The following is a 23,543-nucleotide window of genomic DNA, read 5'->3' as shown; positions in this document are numbered from 1 at the left end:
GATCAGATGCAAAATTTGAGTTGGGTTGCAGTTTGACGGAAAGCAAACTTTTCCTTTAAATTATTTTTAGTTTATTTTCAATTTTTGTATTGCTTTGTGATAGAACATGGTACTGTGCAAGAACCGGGCGTTCGCCCACTATGTCTGTGGCGGACATAATGCCAAGACCACCTCTTATCTGCCTGCACATAATCTATAGTCCTCCATTTTCTACATATGGGGAGAAGGCAGGCATGAGTTATTGATTGGGGATGATCAGCCATGATCGCAATGAATGGCGGTGCTGGCTCGAAGGCCTCCTCCTGCACCTATTTTCTATGTTTCTATATCCATATGCCTAACCAAAGGTCTCTTAAATGCCACTATCGCATCTACCTCAACCACTCCAGGAACTTGAGCAAGCTTTTCACAGGGATCTGCATGGTAGACTGATCCATAGTAGAAATCACATGGTGTTCAGATGAACTATAATTGAATGCAAAATTGGCTTGGTGTAAGGAATCAGAAGGACGTTTATTATTCAGATCGGAAGCCTTTATCCAGTGGTGTGGCACAGCAATCGATGCTCGGTATCCTATTTGTCATCTTTATTAATATTTTCGATGTGAATGTAGTAAGTAATTATTTAATGATTAGTAAGTGTGTGGGTCATACCGATATTGGTGGTGTTGTGGACAGTAAAGTAAGATTGGTTCCACTAGTGGATGAGTCTAGGATTAGAGGTCATAGCCTCAGAATTAAAGAACATTCTTTTAGGAAGGAGATGAGGAGAAATTTATTTAGTCAGGGTGGTGAATCTGTGGAATTCTTTGCCACAGAAGGCTGTGGAGGCAAAGTCGGTGGATATATTTAAGGCAGAGATAGATACATTCTTGATTAGTACAGGTGTCAGAGGTTATGGAGAGAAGGCAGGAGAATGGGGTTAGGAGGGAGAGATAGAACAGCCATGATTGAATGGCAGAGTGGGTGATGGGCTGAATGGCCTAATTCTACTCCTATCACGTATGTTCTTATGATTGTCAAAAGTTACTACCTGATTTAGATTAACTGAAAAAGTGGGCAAAGGAAGGTCAGATATAATTTAATTAGTTTGAAATGACAAATATTGGCACGGTAAACAAGGACAAGACTTGCACAGCAAATGACAGAGTCTTGGAGAGAGTGTTGTAGAATAAGAATCAAAGAAGTACCTGTACATGGTTCCCTGGAAGTAGCGATACAGGTAGACAAGATGGCAAAGAAGACGTGCAACTTAACATCATTAGACTAGCGTTGGGAACATAACATTGCTGTAGTACAAAGCATTGATGAGATTGTCCATGGGTTATTGTTTGCAATACTGGTCACATTTTATATTGGAAGGATGTGATTAAGCTAAAGGGTGCAGAAAAGAGTTACAAGGATGGTGCTGGAATTGAAGAGCTTGACCTTTAAGGAGACTGGGCTCCCAAGACTGTTTTCCCTGGAGTGAAGGAGGCTGAGGTGTGACCTGAGAGCTATATAAGATCACCAGGAGCATGAATAAGGTAAATAGCCAGTCTTTTCTGTAGGGGACCCTAAAACTAGAGAACATAGGTGCATAGGTGTAAGGTGAGAGAGGAAATGTTAAAAGGAGACCTTGGAGGCATGTTTTCCATATGAAATGAATTGCCACAAGAGGTAGAGGAAAGGAAATTTACTTTGTCTCCATTGGGTAAGGTTTGGAGGGATATAAGCCAAATGTGGGCAGGTGAGAGTTGTGCAGATGGGGCATCTTGATCAGCCTGGCAAGTTGGGCCAAAGGCTCTGTTTCTGTGTTGCCTGACTGACTCTTAAAATGCATTTAGTAGGTTAATAGATGGGAAAGGATTAGTGAGATATAGGACTAGCTCGGGAGAGCACTTCAGCATGGACGAGATGGACCAAGGGGCCATTTATTACCTATCTGAACTAGTTCCTGATGGATTTTTACAACAGTGTGGCATTTTCATGGTCAATGTTGGGATGTTTTTTTACCATTCCAGTATATGAAACATCAGTGAACAGTTAACTCCAAGTCCAGACTATAAATCCCACCACATCAGAAGGGAGATTTAACTCTAATTGTACATACCTGAAATGTTACTCCTTTCTCTGTTCATCATTTCAACTTTATTTTTAGATTGGATTTTCATGGGATTCTTTGGAGAATTTTCTGCAAATTGTTTCATTCCCAGCATTTGTTTCATTTTTTTTAGCCATGGCTACACATATTGGTGCTTGGACAAATGACAAACATCTTGAACTAATTTTGTTGTAACTTGAAAGCGAGTGTGCAACTTGTGACTGCAAAATCTTAATTAAAATTAATCTAATATTGGCAGATTGTCATTCATTTGAGGTTGTTGGCAACTGAAACTAATAGAAAATGCGAAATTATATAAATGACTATTGTTACCAAAAGCAAAAATCTTGAAATTGTGGAGATTTGCCAGGATCTGAAGAAACCCTTCCCATCTAGGTATGTAATATTGCAGGACAGTGACAGCAGTTCAGCACAAGTGCGAGCAGCACAATTATTGTGCCTCTACAAAAGCAGCAGTCCCAAACTTTCAGGCAATATTTTCTCAGTGACTGATCCATTGGCCTTTTCGCAATTGGAAGGCATATTCATTTTCACTTTAACTGAGGCACAGGCCATTTTTGGGAGTGGCGACAAAAGTTTAGCAAATAACAGTTAATTAACAAATTATCTAATTATCAATATCTTGCTGTTTTATTGTAATTAAGATGAAATTTAGCAATTTTTTGGCATATTGGAATTTACGTTCATTACTGATTTTAAAGACAAAATTATTATTTAAATTATTTTTTTAATCAACATTTTGTAGCTGAATTGCATATTTGTTATATGGATTTACTCTTGGTGCTTTTCCTTCCTCTCAGGTTCCATTAGTGTGCTGGTAAGTTAATTGGTGCTATAAATTATCCCTGAGTATAGGAAAATATTAAAAAGATGGACTTGTGTCAGAGAAAAATTTGAAGGGGTATACAGTCATAAGATGCGTGTGAAACTGCTGGGTTGGACCTAATGAGCCAAATGGTCTTCTTTGTTATAAGATCATTGAGATGTTTCTGAACCAGCACCATCCATTATGTATTTGCCAGTCTGCAAATTCAATAAATACAACAACCAATATTTTTGATGTTATATAAGCAGAGGAAGTATATGAGATGATACTGATGCCTTGTATTAAATTCAGTTTACTTTTGTGTAAGTTATGTACTGTGACTAACGAGAACTTCATTCTGCAGAAAACAGTGATTTGGAATCTTTTCATCCAATTTCGGAAATTACTCAAGGACAATATGGCTTAAGCATGGACCACTCTGGTGAAAGTTTAAGACAGGAATATCACAATGAAACTTCAATAAGCACTGAATACATTCCTCCATGTGACCTTTCAAGGACAGGGGCTGTAGGTGCAGATTCTTTGACTGTGGGTTCCATGAATCAATCGTCTTGTTCTGAACCAGCCATTGAAAAGTTGAGAACTGTCGATGGAGAAAATTCCCAGGAACATGTGGGTTCATTCTTCCAACTAAATGAGACATTGAATACAGTGAGTGAGTATGAAATGTCGAACCAAAATGGAAAATGGCTAGAGGACTGCAAGCCTGAAACACAGGTTGTCACATTTACCAATAAGATAAATTCAAATGATGCAACCACCTTGGATAATCTATCTGTTGAAACCTCTAAGTTGATGTTAATGGACAAGGACAATTCCGTTTTTAGTGAAGTGCAGCAAATTACAGAACAGAATCCCATGATGCAAACTAAGCAGGCACCTTGTACAAAAGAAGGAACTGACGCTATGCTAGAACATGAATGTGAGTTGGAAGTTCAGTGGGATCAGTCACGACCATCAAACTTCACACCAGGAGTTTGCCTGTTGCAGAGAGTTACATCAGTAAGTTGAAACATGTGTTCAAAAGGGAACTGCAGATGCTGGAATATCGAAGGTAGACAAAATTGCTGGGGAAACTCAGCGGGTGCAGCAGCAACTATGGAGCGAAGGAAATAGGCGACGTTTCGGGCCGAAACCCTTCTTCAGACTGATGGGGGGTGGGGAAAGAAAGAAGGAAAAAGGGAGGAGGAGAAGGAGCCCGAGGGCGGGCGGATGGGAGGAGACAGCTAGAGGGTTGAGGAAGGGGAGGAGACAGCACGGGCTAGCCAAATTGGGAGAATTCAATGTTAATGCCATAAGGACGCAAGGACCCCAGACGGAATATGAGGTGCTGTTCCTCCAATTTCCGCTGTTGCTCACTCTGGCAATGGAGGAGACCCAGGACAGAGAGGTCGGATTGGGAATGGGAGGGGTCTACAACAGTCCGCAATAACCTACCTGACCTCCCGGTGGCTCAGCACTTCAACTCCCCCTCCCATTCCCAATCCGACCTCTCTGTCCTGGGTCTCCTCCATTGCCAGAGTGAGCAACAGCGGAAATTGGAGGAACAGCACCTCATATTCCGTCTGGGGTCCTTGCGTCCTTATGGCATTAACATTGAATTCTCCCAATTTGGCTAGCCCGTGCTGTCTCCTCCCCTTCCTCAACCCTCTAGCTGTCTCCTCCCATCCGCCCGCCCTCGGGCTCCTCCTCCTCCTCCCTTTTTCCTTCTTTCTTTCCCCACCCCCCATCAGTCTGAAGAAGGGTTTCGGCCCGAAACGTCGCCTATTTCCTTCGCTCCATAGATGCTGCTGCACCCGCTGAGTTTCCCCAGCAATTTTGTGTACCAGTTGAAACATGTATTTGTTTAGAGAAGCCTCTGGGCCAAAAATCTTTTTTTAATTTATAAACAAGTTGATGCCTCTATAATGTGCCAGCTATTTGTTTCTGTTACAGAAATTGAACGTTTTTTTACATCAGTATTTTAAAATTTACTTCTATCACTTGGGACAAATATCTGTCCTGTAGAACATGGATAGCTGTTGTTTGAGGTGGATCCTTCCACCGAAAAGCATACCATGGCTTAAGAGTTTGCAATCTATGTGCAATAACCCAATGCTTTTTTTTTGGCAGTAGAATCTTCCACTTCTTGTAACTTCTATCGGTTAAAAAGCAAGACCAAATTGTATCTTACCCAGATTTAAAATTTTCATTTGTTATCCAAGATGTTGTTTACCCTGCAGTACAATTGGATTTTCTTTCAATTGCTTGTGATGTTAACATCAAGAGTCAATAATAGTTGAAACAAGTTTATTTTCTTTCATATGTTAAGTTGTGAGAAAAGGCTAAATATATATACTGTCTTAGGAGATAGAATCAGATGTTGGAATTATGGAAGAACCGGAACTGACACAATTAACGATGAATGATTCGACTTTATTAGATGATGAACTAGGCCAAGAGTTTCCAGTTGAAAATTTGACTACAGAAAATGAAATACAATCATTATCTCAGGTGAAATATCAAACATTTTTCTTTGGCTTCACAGGTTTGATTTCCACAATGCATTCTTACCAAGAAGTGACATTTTTGTGGTTGTGTGGTTCAAGTTTTATGCTATAATTGTGTGTACAGCAGCTGGAAATTGATTTGTCATCACATTTTTTATGTAATCTGATAATGGATAAATGTTTTGCAATTAAATTTGGTGAAGTTTGATGCCTTTTATGAATATCTATCTAATGGTGTTTTAACCAGAACTTTTGCATAACAGTGAGAAATAAGCACCACATTAAACCTGGCACACGCAGTACTAGTACTTTGTTTTTGACTTGTTCTGAAGTTGATATTTTTCTATTTTATTGTGAATTCATATTTTGGTACTTTGTACTCAATGTACTTTGCTTATGAAATATGACATGTCCTGGGAATGGGTTGATCAGTTGCCCTACCTGGGTTTAAAACAGAAGTGGGTGGTTGAGTTAAAGTTCGGATGTTTATATTCCACCTATTTTTGGATGTCAAACTTCACCTACGGAGTTGCATGAATTCATATGGAAATTGAGCCTAAATTGAATACAAAATATCTGGTAGCATAGACCTAAGCACTTTTGATCATCTTAAATCACAAAGGAACTAAAAATGTGGATATATTGCCCATCTAACTAGTGCTAGCTGGAGATGTTTGTCAAAAGCCACCAATTATTCTGAGGTGCTAAAGCAGAAATGGGAAAATTAAACATGAAGATTCAATAGGTGTGATTTCAATGAAAATTGTGAGCCAAATTGTTATTCACTGTGATCTGGTTCATGCTGGTTTACCAAATATCGCTCAACACAATTTGAATTACTAGTGGGTGCAAAAAAAGACAAATTTTAACATGAAAAAATGACGCAATGCAGGCCATGAATTGACCACCATTTGAAGTTTTCAGACAGCCTATACAATATAAATCTGGTGACAGTGTAACAGACATTGAGGCTGTACACTTTCCTGCCACCACCTGGTGTGCCATCAACAAAATGTTTAACTAAAAGGAGAAGCTGCAATCATGCTACTTGGCAATTTGGATACACTATTATGGTGCAACAGGACAAGATTTTCAGTTCAAATGTTACTATCACGTGAAACTGAGGCATTGATAATAACAGGTAATGCTGTTGGGGATAATGTCTTTATTTCCCAGGTACCAATTCTTTAATTGTTTCTGGTTGAAGTTGCGCTAGTTCCCTGTTCAACTTAATTTTGCCAAGAACATTAATAAGGCACAAGTAAATTAATTCAAAGTCTTATTCTTGAAACACAATACTTTTCCCATACCAAGCTATATATTGGTTGCTCCAGAATTGGAGATAAAAGTAATCTACTTTTTCACGAGATTAAGAATCAAGAAATACAGTGTATTCTGGTCTTTATTATTAAAATCAAGTAAATTTAGTTTACATTGGTACATGCTTTGCATTGATTTATTTTCAAGTGTACTAAGGTACAGTGAAAAACTGTTTTTCATGCTATCCAGGCAAATCATACCATACATACAGTATGTACATCTGTAAAGGCAAAAGAGAAAATAAACAGTGCATACTTGTTTTTCCATCTGCACTTTCTCTGTAGTTGCTAGTACAGATAAAGTGCAGGAACTGCATTGAGTTATATTGGATGATAGGGATTCATCTTTGGCATACAAACTGGAATCTGATAAAAAGCAGGGACAAAGCTGTTCTTGAATTTAATGGTACATACCTTGCAGCTCTTGTATCTTCTGTCCAACGGGAGCGGGTAGAAGGAGATGATCACTGTGGTGGCTATTGTGTTGACTATTATCCCAAGGCAGCGAGAAGCATTGATCGAGTCGACAGGGGGAGGTGGGGGAGACTGGTTTATGTGATGGACTGAGCTGCATTCGTGACTAATTTCTTTGCAATTTTTGTAATGCAGGCAAATGGAGCACAACCAGTGATCCTAAAGAACACAATTTCTGATTCTCAAAAATCTGAAGGTAAAGGCAAATCATTTTAGGTTACTATTTCTGTAGTTTTTTTTAACATTTGATAGATCCAAGAAAGTGTGTTGTGTGATTTAATTTATTGAACAACAAAATGTTTTCGAAACATTATTTCTTCTATAAGAAGAGGTAGCATTGCACTTTTTAATGTGTTGAAGTAAATATGAACCTAATGTTTAAATGTACATAAGTGACAACTGCAGATATTAGAAATCTGAAATTTTAAAATAATCTGGTCAGTTATTACATGGTGGTAAGGAAACAGTTAGTGTCAGATCAATGGAAAACTTTTAAATGCAACAGAAATATAATCTGAAGTACCCGAATTCCAAGTTCAATCTGGTCCTCCCGACTGGCCTATTGCAACTCACTTCTCCTTGGCATCAGCTCCACCTACATCAACCGACTCCAACTGGTCCAGAACGCAGCCGCCCGACTCATCACCCACACCAAATCCTGGCATCACATCACTCCAGTCCTCAAAAAACTTCACTGGCTTCCCATCTCCCACCGGATCACCTACAAAATCCTGGTCCTCACCTACAAAGCCCTCCACCATCTGGCCCCCCCATATCTCACTGACCTCTCCCCCTACCAACCCTCACGGTCCCTCAGATCCACATCAGCCGGTCTCCTCTCCATCCACAAGTCCAACCTCTGCAGTTTTGGGGACAGAGCCTTCTCCAGGGCAGCTCCTAGGCTCTGGAACTCCCTCCCCCAACTGATCCGCAATTCCGTGTCCCTCACCATCTTCCAGTCCCGCCTCAAGACCCATCTCTTCACCTCTGCCTATCCTTAGCCCCACGTCCCCGTCCCTTTTCATCTGTGCATTAATTGCCTCATACTGTGTTTTGTATTGAATTCTGTCTTTACTTTGTGTACTAGTCATGTCTCTACTATTTATTTCATTCCCCTTACATGTTTTTCCTCTACATGCTCAATTTTTGTAAGGTGTCCTTGAGACTCTTGAAAGGCGCCCATAAATAAAATTTATTATTATTATTATTATCTAAAGATATGGGGTGATGTTCCAATTTTTTTAATTTTGCATTAAAACGCATGTAGGGTGCTGAGGGCAGTGTGTCTGTTGAAAGAACATTTAAATGACATCCAAAAGTTGTGCTTGTAGCTGTGTCCTCTTTAAAGCAGCCATGCCAATCTGGGCTGTGGAGAGGAGACTGTATTTGTGAACAGCAAATAAAGTATATTTACTTCTAATATACAAGTAAGTTGCTGGTTTATTTGGAAAGGATGATTAGGGTCTGAAACTCGGAAGGGAAAAGATAAAAGTAGAGATTTAACATCCCCAACATTTGCATGGGGAGATGCTCCTCACCTATAACTTGGCTGTGGTGTAAGGCACTAAGTAGTGGCCTGCAATAGAAATTGTCACTCAGAATGTTCCGAGTATAATAAAATGTGTTGGGCGATAGAATCACTTTTGATTGCATGACTGACATACGTACTCTCTATTCCCATTTGGTGCCGAGTACTTGGCATTCATTGGCCCTCATAATGTGCTCTTGTAGTATTTAGTGGGAAAGATGCCACTGATGTTGGAAAGAATGTAGAGAAGATGAATGAAGATGTTGCGAGATCTCAAAGGCCTGAGCTATAGGGAGAGGTTCAACAGGCTAGGCTGGGATTTAATAGGAATCTGGGAGACAATTTTTTCCACAGGTCAGTGGGAATATGGAACGGGCTGCCAGATGAAGTATTTGAGGCAGGGACAATTACAACATTTAAAGATATTTAGGTACAGGGATAGGAAAGGTTTAGAGGGATATGGGACCAGCTTATGTGGGCCTCTTAATCGGCATCCATGTGTTAGGTCAAATGGTTTGTTTCTATGCTGTATGACTGACTAATTTAAACTAGGTTTTCATTTATTTTCATAATAAGCATTCATTTTGCCCGTTTTCTATTGGGAATGGCAGCTGTGCTTCATTAATTTCAGACGTGTATCCAGCAATGGCTGATGGTAAACTAGAATTTGTGCATTGAGTTCTTACTATGACCATGGTAAAGTTCTTACTATGACCATGGTAATATGCAGGCAAGTTGAACTTGCAACAGCATTCCAATTGTGTAAGTTCATATACAATTATAAAGACGTTGAAACTACAATGGAAAGTAAAGCTATATATTTTTGCCTCTTAAAATAGCAAACATTTTCACATGAAATGTTCACAATCTTTCAACTGTTTACAACTATGAAACAATTATTTTCAGTAATTTAATCACATAAACTGGCTGAATAGAAAATTCCACATTATAAATCTGTTTCAAAGTTCGCTACAAAAAATATTAATTGTTGTTCTTAATATTAACTACTTGTTCACCAGTTATGATATTTGAGTTTAAACCATCTGCTAAGATTTTGAATGAAACAATTCTGAAGAAAAAACAGAAATTTCTGACAAATTCTGCAAAACGAGTAGAAGACATAAAGAGGGGAAAAAATGGAAAATTGAAGTCTGAACTACACACACAAATTCCTCTTAAAGAAGAACATACTTCTACTTTTGGTAATAATTGTGCTGCATAATTTTTACTTTTCTTTCATTCATGAATAGATATACTAAGCTATTTATTTTATATTTATGTCCTATGCATTACCATCATCAGTGGCAGTTCAATTGAAGATGGTGGGAGAAGTAAAAGTCTCTACTCCAGAGGACCGAAAAGGTGCAGAAGTAGAGATGCGACAAAGGACACTCCGGTACAGTAGAAACAATTGTTTATGGGGTTTTTTAAAACACATCTGTTCATATTTGGTTGACATCTTTTTGCTTTTTGCTTCAATCCCTTTTATAAATAGTTCAGCCATATATGGAAATCTAAAGATGTGCGGGTTTATCAGTTAATTGGCCTCTTTAAATTATCCGTAATGTGTAAGGAATGGATGAGAACTGGAATAACACAGAACGAGTGTGAATGGGTGATCGATGGTAGGCATGGACTCGGTGGGCGAAGGGTCTGTTTCCAAGCTGTATCTCTAAACTAAACTACCTCCAGAGAGTGAAATGTGACATGACCCAATTTCAATTTTTTTTCCCTATAATTGAAGTATTGTCAATCAAGATTTCAACAACATTATTCTTGGAGAAAGGTTCCTGAGGGAATAAGTGAAGAGATTTAATGGGGAGGCACTTTTGCTGCAAAGAAACATGGGGGGAAAAGGCCTTGCCTGTAAGCTTGCCAGACTTAAAGTTAAGGTATGATTACTAATTATGTGCTGTTTGCCAGGTCGACTCTGCTACAAGTTGTCTTTTGCAAGCAGACTGCTATAACTGAGGAGAAGTGGAGTTTTGTTTCTGGGTCTAGGCCAATGAAGGGACTGGGTGTAGGAGAAGGGCACAAGCTATGGGAGGAGGGCTTCAGCTCTCTGGAAAAGTTAACATAATCACAGTGACTATGAAGTACTTTTGTAATTGCCGGCCACCAAGTACTCTATGCAGCAAATAGAAAATGCCATTTCTGGTCTTGCTGTTCATAAATGCTTCTACTAGAAAAATAAAAATTACTCCAAGTCTACTTTTCTCTTAATACTGAGTTCACAGTTAGGAACTCAAGATCCCCCAACTTTAGATATAAATTTGTTTTTTTTGCAAATTTAGTTTGAAATCTTGGGATGGTTCCATATTTAGTGTTCAGTTTGTACCCTTCTATTTGCATATTTTATTTTCAGTCTCTACAGTCAGCTTGAAGAAGTGAAAATCAAGAATAAGGAAGTTACCCGACAAACAGTTTGTGCTAGAAATCGGGAAAAGGCAAAAGAATTCCAGAGGGTAATTTTTTTTTTCAACCTGCCTCTATCCATAAAAAGCCTGTCTAAATAAAAATCTATTTGAAGGAATTGTAATAACTTGTAGATAAGTAACCGTCCTGTGACTTGCTCTGCATGCCTCCTCCACCTTTTTGTTATTAAAGCCCAATGGGTTTGTTTTTTCTTTGTTTTGCTAAATTTAGTTTATAATTGATTACCCTTGAGATGATCTGCTTTCTTTAATAGTGGTACAAACTGTCCTGTTCCACTGTCTCATTATACAACTGTCTAGATAATTACAGCAGTTCAGGCCCTGCAGAATGCACAAATCATGCAAAAAATCTGAGATAGAATAAGAAATTGCTCTCAAAGGATTTGTCTTTTATTTTCAACTCTCATGTCATGATGCTTGTGCAGATGGTATGTCTTTGTGTTACAAAAAAATGTGATATGCAAGGTTTTCCAAGAAAGTAAACATTTCCGCATAATGCAAGGGTCACCAGTAAGATGGATTTGTACTCCATAGGTTATGCTAATGTAGTCATGCAACAATAGTCAAACCTAAATACCTGGATAGGTTAAAAATGGGCAAATTGAATCTGTTATTTGTTTGTACCATGTTAGTAGTGGGGACCAATGCATGCACTCAATTTTTGCCGTTGTTAAATGCTGCCAAATTCATAGAACACCTTGCTTTGGCCATATCCCATGTCAATTCTACAGACAATTAACATTAGCCGGAGAGCACCAACATAAATTAAGTTAGTATTGATTAGTCCTGAAATTTAATAACAATTAGTGGTAAATCATAAAAGTAAATGGAAATATTTTACTGAATTTTCTAGATAGCCAAGAGGAAATAGACAACCCCTAAAGCATCAGAATTCATGATAGCCCTAGCCCTAATCCTGTGCTCTCAAGCCTCCATTAGAGTGTTTTGATAGTGAGGTGGGCAATCTGACTTTGAGCTCTTCGTGTTGTCATGCTAATGGATATGTGGAGGCAAAATCAACACCACCAGATCGTACTGATTTACATCGGTGAGACCAAGCGTAGGTTGGGCGACCGTTTCGCCGAACACCTCCGCTCAGTCTGCAATAACCTACCTGACCTCCCGGTGGCTCAGCACTTCAACTCCCCCTCCCATTCCCAATCCGACCTCTCTGTCCTGGGTCTCCTCCATTGCCAGAGTGAGCAACAGCGGAAATTGGAGGAACAGCACCTCATATTCCGTCTGGGGTCCTTGCGTCCCCTTGGCATCAACATTGAATTCTCCCAATTTGGCTAGCCCGTGCTGTCCCCTCCCCCCCTCCCCTTCCTTCACCCTCTAGCTGTCTCCTCCCATCCGCCCGCCCTCGGGCTCCTCCTCCTCCTCCCTTTGTCCTTCTTTCTTTCCCCACCCCCTATCAGTCTGAAGAAGGGTTTCGGCCCGAAACGTCGCCTATTTCCTTCGCTCCATAGATGCTGCTGCACCCGCTGAGTTCCTCCAGCAATTTTGTGTACCCGTGCTGATGATATCTCCATTTGTTATTGTTTGGACATAGTCTAAGTCTTGCCTACCCCCAAATTTACCATTTTTGGAATGGATTACTGGTCTTTAAGCTGTGCAATAAGAGAGCTCCAGTATAGCAGGTAGCTTTCAACTAAGAAAATGGTAGCTGATATTGCACTTCTTCCTGACCTTTTCCAATTCACAATGGCCATTTGTAGAACACCATGTGTTGAGGTCCAGGAGCAATTCCCACTTTATTAGGAAAATATTTATTTTATGTCTGTGTATACATGTGTGCGTCGTATAAAAACTGTGTGCTTTCAATTTTATATCTACAACCAGTTTTTAAAATTTTGGATTAGACTTACTGAAAACTTTTTTTTCTTTCCATTCCCTCCCATCAAAGAAAACACTGGAAAAACTAAGAGCAAATAAAGTGCGCAAATGATTCTTCAGCAAACTGTGAATCAATCATGCATAATTACATCCAAATGTACATACATATTTGTATTAATATATGTAGTCAGCGTTTTTAAAAATTAAAATTACCCTGTTTATGAGTATCTATACAGATCATTGTACAAATCTATTGATAAGATTAGAATACTGAATTCTTTTATTTTTGTAAATTTTATATAATTAATTGTATAGCACTTCTAAACTGCATTTCATATTTATTTTATAGACCAATACTGTTTTGTATGAAACTACACATCCTTTATACAATCTGTAAGGTAGTTATTTGGACTAACTCACTGGATAAATGTCAACATTTTTATTGCACTTGACCTCGAGTTCAAGTTTGAACCTCATTGGCAATGTTACAGTACATTTGTGTAATGGTGTCTATTGCATTGACAACTATAAATTGACATTCTGTTCAAATACAAATATAACATTAATAGCTAATATCAACACTTTTGTACAGTGTGCTCTAATGTATTTGGTTGAAACTCCACAAATAAAATTGATTTGTGCTGGACTGCAGACTGCTTTGGGTTAATTCATTCTTTAAAAAGCAAACTTTCCAGGTGAGAGGATTTTTAATTAGAAAATATCTGCCATTTTTAAATAAATTGTACTGCAATTTCAGTATCGTACAGATTTCTAAAACATACCTACCTACTGTAGCCTGCCTAATTGAGATATTACCAAGAGCCTTTTTTTTTTTTTCTTCTTCTAATTGAACTTTCATCCATCATGTTTTATACTAAAAACAAACTGCTGGAGGAACTCGTCAGGTCAGGCAGCATCTGGGAAAGGAAATAAACAAATGCATTTTGGACACATTGATCCCAGCGTCTCCAGTCTCTTGTGTCTTCATTTTTTATGGTGGAATGTCACAAGGAAAATGGGGCACATTTTCATTTTAGGGCTCATGTTGTCTACCTCCCCATGGTGAGCCCTGTCATCTGACCTCAGTCAGGCCAATGACAACAAACGGCATTGCCGCAGTTTGGCGCCAACCTGTGCCCTTTTTAGGGCGGGAACCTACGGATGTCGAACCGGATGGCATCACTCTGCTGCAGACTTCTGCTGCCTCAAACGCAAGAAAAAGAACAAGGAAAATTAAATTTCCCTGTATCTTTAACTTGGAGTTTAGCTGGGATATTCATTCAATGCAGAGGGATTGTTCGAAGGTCAGGAAACAACTGGGTATCTTTAAATTATTTTGGGATTCGTACATGCAGTTGGCTTGATTAGACTGGTGGTGTCATTTAGAAACATTCTATGGCACAAAGCCACCAAAAGCTATAGCGAAAAGATAAGTGAACTCATGGAGAGGTTGCAGGTGATGGTGAATGAGGGCTTATGAAATATTAAAATAAGGCTTGCTATCTCATTAACATTTGGAAGTAATTTTTAATAATTTAACTTGTGATTGAATTGGTCATTGGTGTCATCTTATTTCTATTAAAACTAGAATTCAGTGGGGGTGTGATTCTAGATCTACGGTTCCAATTTTTACATTTTCATCTGATCTCAATCTACACATTTTGGGATTAGCAAACTATCACAAGTGGCTGCAATAGTTGTGACAAGTTAGCATGTTTATAGTATGAGATGATTCTAAGGTGTAACTGAAAGAATAAAATCAGGAACATGAATGTCATGCCTGGTATTTATAGCGGCAATAGCCATTTGCACCTGTAGAACTGCTCTTGGCCTCAATGTCATGGATGGATGGGTGGATGGGTGGGTGGGTGGGTGGGTGGGTGGATGGGTGGGTGGGTGGGTGGATGGGTGGGTGGGTGGGTGGATGGATGGATGGTCTTTATTGTCATTCAGACCGAAGTCTGAACGAAATTTCAGCAATCATACATATAATACAATAAAAACAACAATAAACACATATTAACATCCACCACAGTGAGTCCACCCCACATCTCCTCACTGTGATGGAGGCAAAAGTCTTAGGTCTGCAGTCTCTTCCCTCCTCTTCTCCCTCTGCGCTGAGGCGATACCCCCCAGGCGATGTTACAAACCACAGTGTACATTAAGGTGCATGAATGTTCTTCACTGGGTAAATGAGTAATAATCACATGTCTTACTGAAAGCTAATCTCAAAATTTCAGTGGATTTTTTTTTTGCAATGTTTCATGTGTATGTTTATATTGCTAATCTTCTAAGATGTGGAATTTTGGAAACTTAATTGGAAAAAAAGTCAGTGACTGCTTTGTTTTCTTCTTCTACTGCATGATATCCCTGGGCTTCTTTGTATCTTGTGCAGGCATTGGATGGTTCCATGAATATAATAAAAAAACATCACAAACAACAATGTGGATGAGAATGAAGTCGTCTGGGGGTAATGACTTCGGTGGAATGACATTGGAAATTCTATATATAGGTTATGTACAAGACAATTAAACTACTCAATGTTAATTTTCTCTTATGTGATTGTGGGCAAATGTCCTGTCAATCATTATTGTTGTCAAAATAATAAAATGAGTTTAATTTGTCACAAGTTTGTCATTAATTCTTTGTAATTGCTTGTATTGGTGTCAAATGAAGGCATATTCATAGCTCCAGTCTCGGTGTGGTTTCAACTTTCTTGATGTCAATGATACGGTCATGAAGCATTCAACCACTGAAAGAGAAGGTAATGGTAAATATGACACTGAATGGCCTGCCTGAAGATTTGTTTGCCCCACAAAAAAAGTGTTCTTTTTACAGGCTCCTTCCTTGGGGAATTCACAAACTAAAATGTCCATTTGATCTTGGTTCAGGTTTATGACATCTTAAATTTTACATTCATGCATTTTTTCTTAAGTTCTGAAAATAACAAATTGTCAAAATGATCAACATGGAAAAATGTTTGAAACAGAACAGTTATAGGACAAAATCCAGTTTACTCACAAATAGCATGGACTTTAAATGAAACAAAATATTGGAGATGTTGAAGAACATTCTGAAGAAGGTTCGGCCCGAAACGTTGCCTATTTCCTTCGCCCCATAGATGCTGCCTCGCCCCCTGAGTTTCTCTAGCGTGTTTGCCTACCTTGGAAATGTTAAGTTGTTCAGGCACCATTGTTAAAAGGTGTTATCACATTTTGTTGATGTGTCCCTTAGAATAGGGATTCAGACATGTAGCAGGTCTATTAGTGTCAATAGGGACACTAGTTTGTGTCTTCTCATAAAGCCAGCTGGGTTTTGTGGGAATTTTGAGGAGCCAACATCACATTCTCAACAGCAATCCATTGCCAGGATACATTCTCAGTCCTCAGTATATTCCTATACTTTCAGGCCTAGCCAGCCAAATTCGGCTCTAACTCCATCTACAAATTTACTGATGACACCAGAACAAGGACAAGACCGTACGGGATGGAGAGCTTAGTTACACAGTCAAGACAACAAACTTTCCCTCAATATCAGCTAGGTGACGGAGCTAGTTATCAACTTCAGAAAATGAGGTGGTGTGCATGCTTCAATGGTGCAGAGGTGGAAATGGATAGCAGGTTCCTAAGTAAATATCTCTAACAATTTGTTGTGGACTAAGCACGTGGACGCTACCGTCAAAACACAACACCCACGCCTCTACTTCTTTGGGAGACTAATGGCTCTTACCAACTAATACAGATGCACTGCAGGTGGCATACTATCTGCTTGCATCTCAGCTTTCTTCTGTACCTGCTCTGCCCAAGACCACGAGAAATTGCAGTTGTAGATGTAGCCGAATGCATCGAACAGATCAACTTTCCCATCTTTGATTCTATTCCCAGAATCAATTAGCTTTTCACCCAAGATGGGCACAAAGTACTGGAGTAACTCAGCGAGTCAGGCAGCATACCTGAAAATAAAGAATGAGTGACATTTCAGTGTGGGAATCACATAGGGAAAGCAGTAAGAGTAGGTCTCTCCGAACTCCGACACAAAGTACTGGAGTAGCTCAGCGGGTCGGGCAAGTATGCCTACTTTGAAGACGTTCTCCTCCTCACCCCAACGGGAGTGCTGTGAGACCATCCCTCACTGCACCACCTCTGATTCCCACAGTCTGAAGAAGGGATCCGACCCGAAACATCACCCACCCATCCTTTACACCCAGAGATGGTGCCTGACCCGCTGAGTTACTCCAACACTCTGTGTCTATCTTCGGTGCAAAAACCAGCAATTGCAATTCCTTCCTGCACTGCTTTTTCACCCCGGTCATTTCCTCTTCTCTCCTCTGGCGGAAAATACCTGGATGTGCGAACCTCCTTCTCTCCAGAGATGCTCATCAGATCATAGGTGATGAGTAGAATTAGGCCATTCGGCCCATCAAGTCTACTACTCCACCATTCAATCATAGCTGATCTATCTGTCCCTCCTAACCCTATTCTCCTACCTTCTCACCATAACTTATGACAGCCGAAGATGCTGCCTGTCCCGTTGAGTTTACTCCCGCATCTTCGGTGTAACAACCAAAGATTATAGAGGAGAGCTCCTCTAGTATCTTTGGTAACAACTAGCATCTATCTCATCTGCAGTTCCTTCCTGCGCCAGACTGAGGAGCAGCTCCAGCGCTGTGGTCTGCACCGAGGGGCGGATCACACGGTTAAGTTGACGCCGCGGTCGGAGCCAAAGATACTAGAGGAGCAAGATAGATCACTCGATGAAAAGGCTGTAGTGCGCTACTCTAGTATCTTGGGTCGGAGAGCAGGGGAGAGGAGCCGACATGGCGGCCGGCCCGCCCGTCACCATCAGCATCGAGGCGGCCTGCGAGAATCAGGTGCAGGAGGTCGCTCTGGATGGCACCGAGGCCTACTTGCAGCCGCTCTCCATGTCGGAGAACCTGGCCAAGTTAGCGCAGAAAATCGACTTTAACCGCAGCGACTCGGAGGGCGAGGAGGCCCAGGCCCCGGGCGGGGAGGAGTGGGCGCAGCGGCAGCAGAACAGCGACGACGATGACGGTGAGCCCCCACCCACACTCACTACTCGCTGGTGGTGCGATCGTAGAGCTCTTCACCTGCCTCCTTCCTCGCTTTGTTCCCATTCAAGCGGCTGTTGTGCCTCACTCAGCACAGCTTAAGGGCAGACGCAGCCACTAATCTCTAATGGGGCAGAGCCCCACTGGTCACTGAGTTTGAGTTTAGTTTATTGTCACATGTACCGAGGCACAGTGAAAGCATTTTGTTGCATGCTAACCAGACAGGAAAGCCAATACATGATTACAATCGAGCTATTCGCACTGTACAGATGTACAGATGATTTCCACAATTACGTTCTTAACACAGAATGCAGTACACTAGATTTGACAAAATGCACACTACAGATGTACAGTGAAAAGCCTTTTGTTGCGTGCTATACACTACAGTCAGCGGAAAGACAATATGTGATTACAATTGTGTAGTGTATACCTTATTTAGTGTATAGACAATAGGTGCACGAGGAGGCCATTCCGTCCTTCAAGCCAGCACCGCCATTCAATGTGATCATGGCTGATCATCCCCAATCAGTAACACTGAAGAATGGTTTCGGCCCGAAATGTTGCCTATTTCCTTTGCTCCATAGATGCTATGTAGGCAAAAATGCTGGAAAACTCAGCGGGTGAGGCAGCATCTATGGAGCGAAGGAAATAGGCAACATTTCGGGCGATGAGTGGGGACACAACGCCTCTCAGTACTAGCAGAGCTTGATAATGCTAAACTGATAAGGGGAACAATCCAAGGGAGAGATAAAGGGTAGATGCAACAGATGGGAGAAGGGGAATATGTGGGTGGATGTAACCAGGAGGAGGGGGATGAAGATGGGTGATGAGGCCTGGAGGTATGGGAAAGGGAACAACAATGGGAGGACCAGAGGTGGATGGGAAGAACAGAGAGGGAGGAACACAAGAGGTAAGGAATACCTGAAGTTGGAAAATTATTTTCTACATTTTGGTTGTAGATTACATGGGCAGAATAGGAGATATTGTTCTTCCAGTTTTGCATTGGATCTCACCCTGGCAGCAGAGAAAGCTGAGGGTGAACCAGATTAAGGTACAAAAGCAGATCTTATGTTTCTAGATAAGAAGATGAGAGAATTTTTTCCAACAAGAAGTTGGTTGTAATCTGGAATGAGACAGGGTCTCCACCAGGGCTTTTGGAGTCGTTGAGTCGGAGTCAGAACAATTTTGGCGCTGCTGGAGTCGGAGTTAGTAAAAAAGTCCCGATCCGATTCCGACCTCAGCATTAATTTCAGACACTACGTAAATCGGAAAAAGTTGTTGCAGTTCGGATAAAAAGGGCTACTACCTGAAAAGTAAGAACCACAAAATGAAGGTGGGAATACCAAATCCTTCTCATCCTCTTCAAATGATGAAGCGTCAGATTTTGCGAAATATTTAGATAAAATTGAACCGTCGAGAGCAAAGTGTTCCTGTTTAAACGTGCGAAGGCAGCCTTTTGTTGTTAAACTAATGAAATTTAAGCAAGATTTTCTTGGTGGTTTAAAAGAATTTGAGAAATATGATCGCTCATCTAAACTTACAGTACAATAAGTCATCCCTACTTATCCAGGTATAGTAAAATTTGCAGCTGTGATAGTAACAGCCACACCACCCACTCAGGTCAGCATGGAGGGACTGTTCTCCGTACTGAAAATAATTACCGTATTTCCCGGCAATGAAGACGCTATTTTTTACGCAAAAATAAGGCACGAAAATTTACCTGTGGCTTGGTGGCCAAAGGTTAGGTTGTTAGCCAAGAAAGATAGCCTCGGCTATCTCTCAGTACAGCAACATCAAGAACGATAGCCAAGTCTATCCCTCATTGCTGGCAGCTGATGGGAAGCGGCTGTAAAAGGACAGTGCCGCTGGGGGGGGGGGAAGAGTTCCTTTCACAGTGTGTGGGGAGTCTGGCCCGGGTCAGCACAGGCAGGAGGGTTGAGAAGGAGGAGGTCGGGGATCATGCCAGCAACTCACTCGCTCGGCGCTCCAGGCGCGGAGCCACCGCATTATGGCCGGGGAAGGAAGTAGCTCGTGTGGCTGCGAGCGGCCGCCGGGACCGGACAGCGTAACCGGCCGCCACCTCAGTGCCTTCTGCCAGCTCGCTCACCTCTGGCAGTGCTCTCCGTCTGAATACCTCGCCGGCCTCCTCATGTCAGCCGCTTCCCGCGAATCCTTAAATTCCGATTGCTGCCGGGAGCAGGACAAGGCCTCACTAGCTGCGTTCGGTGACACTGCACGGCATTCACTGCTCGATCCGTGCCTTTCAAGAGCACAGATTGTAGAGCGGAGCGGGTCAGCGGGCGATGGATAACAGGACAGCGGGCAGTGGAGCTTATCCCTGTGTCAGCGTGAGTAACCTCAATTGGTCCCTTGAACTAGTATTGTCATTCAATAAGATCACAACTGATTCACCTTGTCACGGTGTGCTCCCGTTTTTCCCACCATCTCTCCACCTGCCGTCACCCTCCATCCCTCACCCATTCAGTCATTCAGAATGGAGGAGATCTGGAAGCCTTCGGCAAATTGAATTGTTTCTCTCCTTATTTATTTATTTATTTGTTTGTTTTTGAGCGTGAGGAATTCTATGTCCCGCCAGCCTTTTTAGCAATTCAAGACGCAGGTGCGTCTTCATTGTCGGGAAATGCGGTTAATTAGATTTAAGGGCTTCCTAAGGATAAGTGATTAATAAATTTTAGGTATGTACTTTTGTTGCAAACTTTAGCATTTAGTTTTAATTTCCATTGCACTTGAGAATTTTTTTTTGTCATAATTCAGTCAAGTCAAGTCACTTTCATTTCTATAGCACATTTAAAAAAAGTGCTTTACATTGGTGGAGGTACTAATGTTATACAACAATGGTTCATAGATTAAGTACATACATAAATACATACATATAGCCCTCCCTCAGAGGAGCCATATAGCTCATACCTGTGTCCTTGGTTTGATAAATTTTGGAGTAGTGCTTTTATAATTTTTATTTAATTCAATGGAATTTAAATTTTGTCATAGTCCTATATGTATTTTTTTTCTCCTTTTATTATAATGAATTTCTTTGTATTTTCAAGAATAAACAATAAAAAAAGCCACACGAGCATAGCTACAACCATTAGACTCAAAACTTTGACATGGGTTTAAAAGGCAACCTGATGATTCATGTAGTTCTTATGAAATGACATCTTGTGTAATGTCATCATAGCAGATTTAGAATTATTATACCAAGGCTCGGAGTCGAATACACAAGAAATCAATGAGTCGCGTGTTCTGGGTATCGACTCCACAGCCCTGGTCTCCACCAGGATACATTTATGTACCCAGGTGAGCGCTTGATCGCAAGTGTTGAAAAACAGGATTGATGTAGATGAGTAGTCAATGGCCGGCTTAGACATGATGTGCTGAAGGGCCTTCGGACTTTGATTCAGTGATATATCATTTGAACAAAAGGTGGCACCTGAAATTGCTCGTAGTGCATCAGGATTTCATGTATACTGAGCTTCATCTACTGAATGTTGTAAATTAAAAGGGTGGGCCGTGTTAAAGAGTTGGATTGGGCTTTGTGATTAACTTAAGAAAAGTCCAGGCAGACTGGAATGCCCAAATATGTTTTTTGTGCCAAAATGTTCTATTATAGACAATAGACAATAGATGCAGGAGTAGGCCATTCGGCCCTTCGAGCCAGCATCGCCATTCAATGTGATCATGGCTAATCATCCCCAATCAGTACCCCGTTCCTGCCTTCTCCCCATATCCCCTGACTCCACCATCTTTAAGAGCCCTATCTAGCTCTATCTTGAAAGTATCCAGAGAACCGGCCTCCTCTGAGGCAGAGAATTCCACAGACTCACAACTCTCTGTGAGAAAAAGTGTTTCCTCGTCTCCGTTCTAAATGGCTTACTCCTTATTCTTAAACTGTGGGCCCTGGTTCTGGACTCCCCCAACATCAGGAACATGTTTCCTGCCTCTAGCGTGTCCAAACCCTTAATAATCTTAAATGTTTCAATAAGATGCCCTCTCATCCTTCCAAACTCTAGATTATAATAATAATAATAAATACTTTATTGATCCCCTCAGGGAAATTCAGATGTCCAGAAGCCAACAGCCAACAAACCCACACATTCAGAACGAAAGCAGACAAAAAATACATAAAATACAATATGGACAATACCTGAAAGCAATAAATACGTAAAAAGACCCAATAATTAACTATTAAAAATGCAAAAATGCATCCCCCTACAGCCTAGCGGTCAGTATTATAAAATCTAATGGCTGCAGGGGTGAAAGATCTGAACCGTTCCGTTCTACAGCGCAGGGAGAAGAGCCGTGTGCTCTTTTGACCCTCCAGAATTTCATGGAGGGGGTGTCCGGAATTGTCGAGGATGGCCTGCAACTTGCTCCTCATATGCCTCTCAAGCACATCTCCCACAGTCCACTCTCCCCCCCAGCACTGAGCTAGCTCGTTTTACCAGCTTGGCCAACTTCTTGCTGTTTTTAGCACTGATGTTGTTGCCCCAGCATACAACAGCGTAGAAAATGACACTTGCAACCACAGTATGGTAAAACAAGTACAGCATGTCATTGCGCACATTGAAGGATCTGAGCCTTCAGAATAATAATAATAATAATACATTTTATTTATGGGCGCCTTTCAAGAGTCTCAACGACACCGTACAAAAATTTAGCAGGTAGAGGAAAAACATGTAAGGGGAATGAAATAAATAGTAGAGACATGACTAGTACACAAAGTAAAGACAGAATTCAATTCAAAACACAATATGAGGTAATTAATGCACAGATGAAAAGGGAGGGAGACGTGGGGCTAAGGATAGGCAGAGGTGAAGAGATGGGTCTTGAGGCGGGACTGGAAGATGGTGAGGGACACGGAATTGCGGATCAGTTGGGGGAGGGAATTCCAGAGCCTGGGAGCTGCCCTGGAGAAGGCTCTGTCCCCAAAACTGCGGAGGTTGGACTTGTGGATGGAGAGGAGGCTGGCTGATGTGGATCTGAGGGACCGTGAGGGTTGGTAGGGGGAGAGGAGGTCAGTGAGATATGGGGGGGCCAGATGGTGGAGGGCTTTGTAGGTGAGGATCAGGATTTTGTAGGTGATCCGGTGGGAGATGGGAAGCCAGTGAAGTTGTTTGAGGACTGGAGTGATGTGATGCCAGTGATGTGATGCCAGAAGAAAAAGAGTCTGCTCTGTCCTTTTTTGTAGAGGGCATCGGTGTTGACTGACCAGTCCAGTTTGTTATCAAGGTGCACTCCCAGATATTTGTATGTCTGCACCACCTCAATGTCCACCCCTGCAGTGTTAATTGGCTGAAGGGGGAGCTTGGACCTGCCAAAGTTAACAACCATCTCTTTGGTCTTGGTTGTATTCAGGATGAGACAGATCTCTTTACTCCAGGCACAGAAAGCACTGGCCAAGTCCCTGTATTCCTCCTCATGTCCATTCATTACACATGCCACAATC

The 23,543-nt window shown here is 41.1% G+C and overlaps 2 protein-coding genes across 6 annotated transcripts in view; both read left to right on the top strand.

Annotated features, from left to right (window-relative positions):
* The window catches only part of cep295 (centrosomal protein 295), a 67,649-nt gene extending 53,989 nt beyond the window's left edge, over positions 1-13,660 (top strand). For 4 of the 5 annotated variants that reach the window (XM_033022419.1, XM_033022421.1, XM_033022418.1 and 1 more), the window contains 7 exons: positions 3,274-3,932; positions 5,277-5,423; positions 7,348-7,408; positions 9,760-9,942; positions 10,028-10,136; positions 11,106-11,205; positions 13,082-13,660. In XM_033022419.1, the coding sequence (XP_032878310.1) occupies positions 3,274-3,932; positions 5,277-5,423; positions 7,348-7,408; positions 9,760-9,942; positions 10,028-10,136; positions 11,106-11,205; positions 13,082-13,123 (1,301 nt within the window). In that variant the 3' untranslated portion in view covers positions 13,124-13,660. The remainder of the gene's footprint in view (positions 1-3,273; positions 3,933-5,276; positions 5,424-7,347; positions 7,409-9,759; positions 9,943-10,027; positions 10,137-11,105; positions 11,206-13,081) is intronic. The other variant, XM_033022420.1, reaches the window with a different exon arrangement.
* Positions 13,661-17,660: 4,000 nt separating this feature from the next.
* The window catches only part of med17 (mediator complex subunit 17), a 28,821-nt gene continuing 22,938 nt past the window's right edge, over positions 17,661-23,543 (top strand). The window contains exon 1 of the mRNA XM_033022423.1: positions 17,661-18,062. Coding sequence (XP_032878314.1) covers positions 17,828-18,062 — 235 coding nt within the window. The 5' untranslated portion in view covers positions 17,661-17,827. The remainder of the gene's footprint in view (positions 18,063-23,543) is intronic.

This window comes from Amblyraja radiata, chromosome 6, assembly GCF_010909765.2.
Source record: "Amblyraja radiata isolate CabotCenter1 chromosome 6, sAmbRad1.1.pri, whole genome shotgun sequence".
Lineage (NCBI taxonomy): Eukaryota > Metazoa > Chordata > Chondrichthyes > Rajiformes > Rajidae > Amblyraja > Amblyraja radiata.
This window is presented reverse-complemented; position numbering and strand designations above follow the sequence as displayed.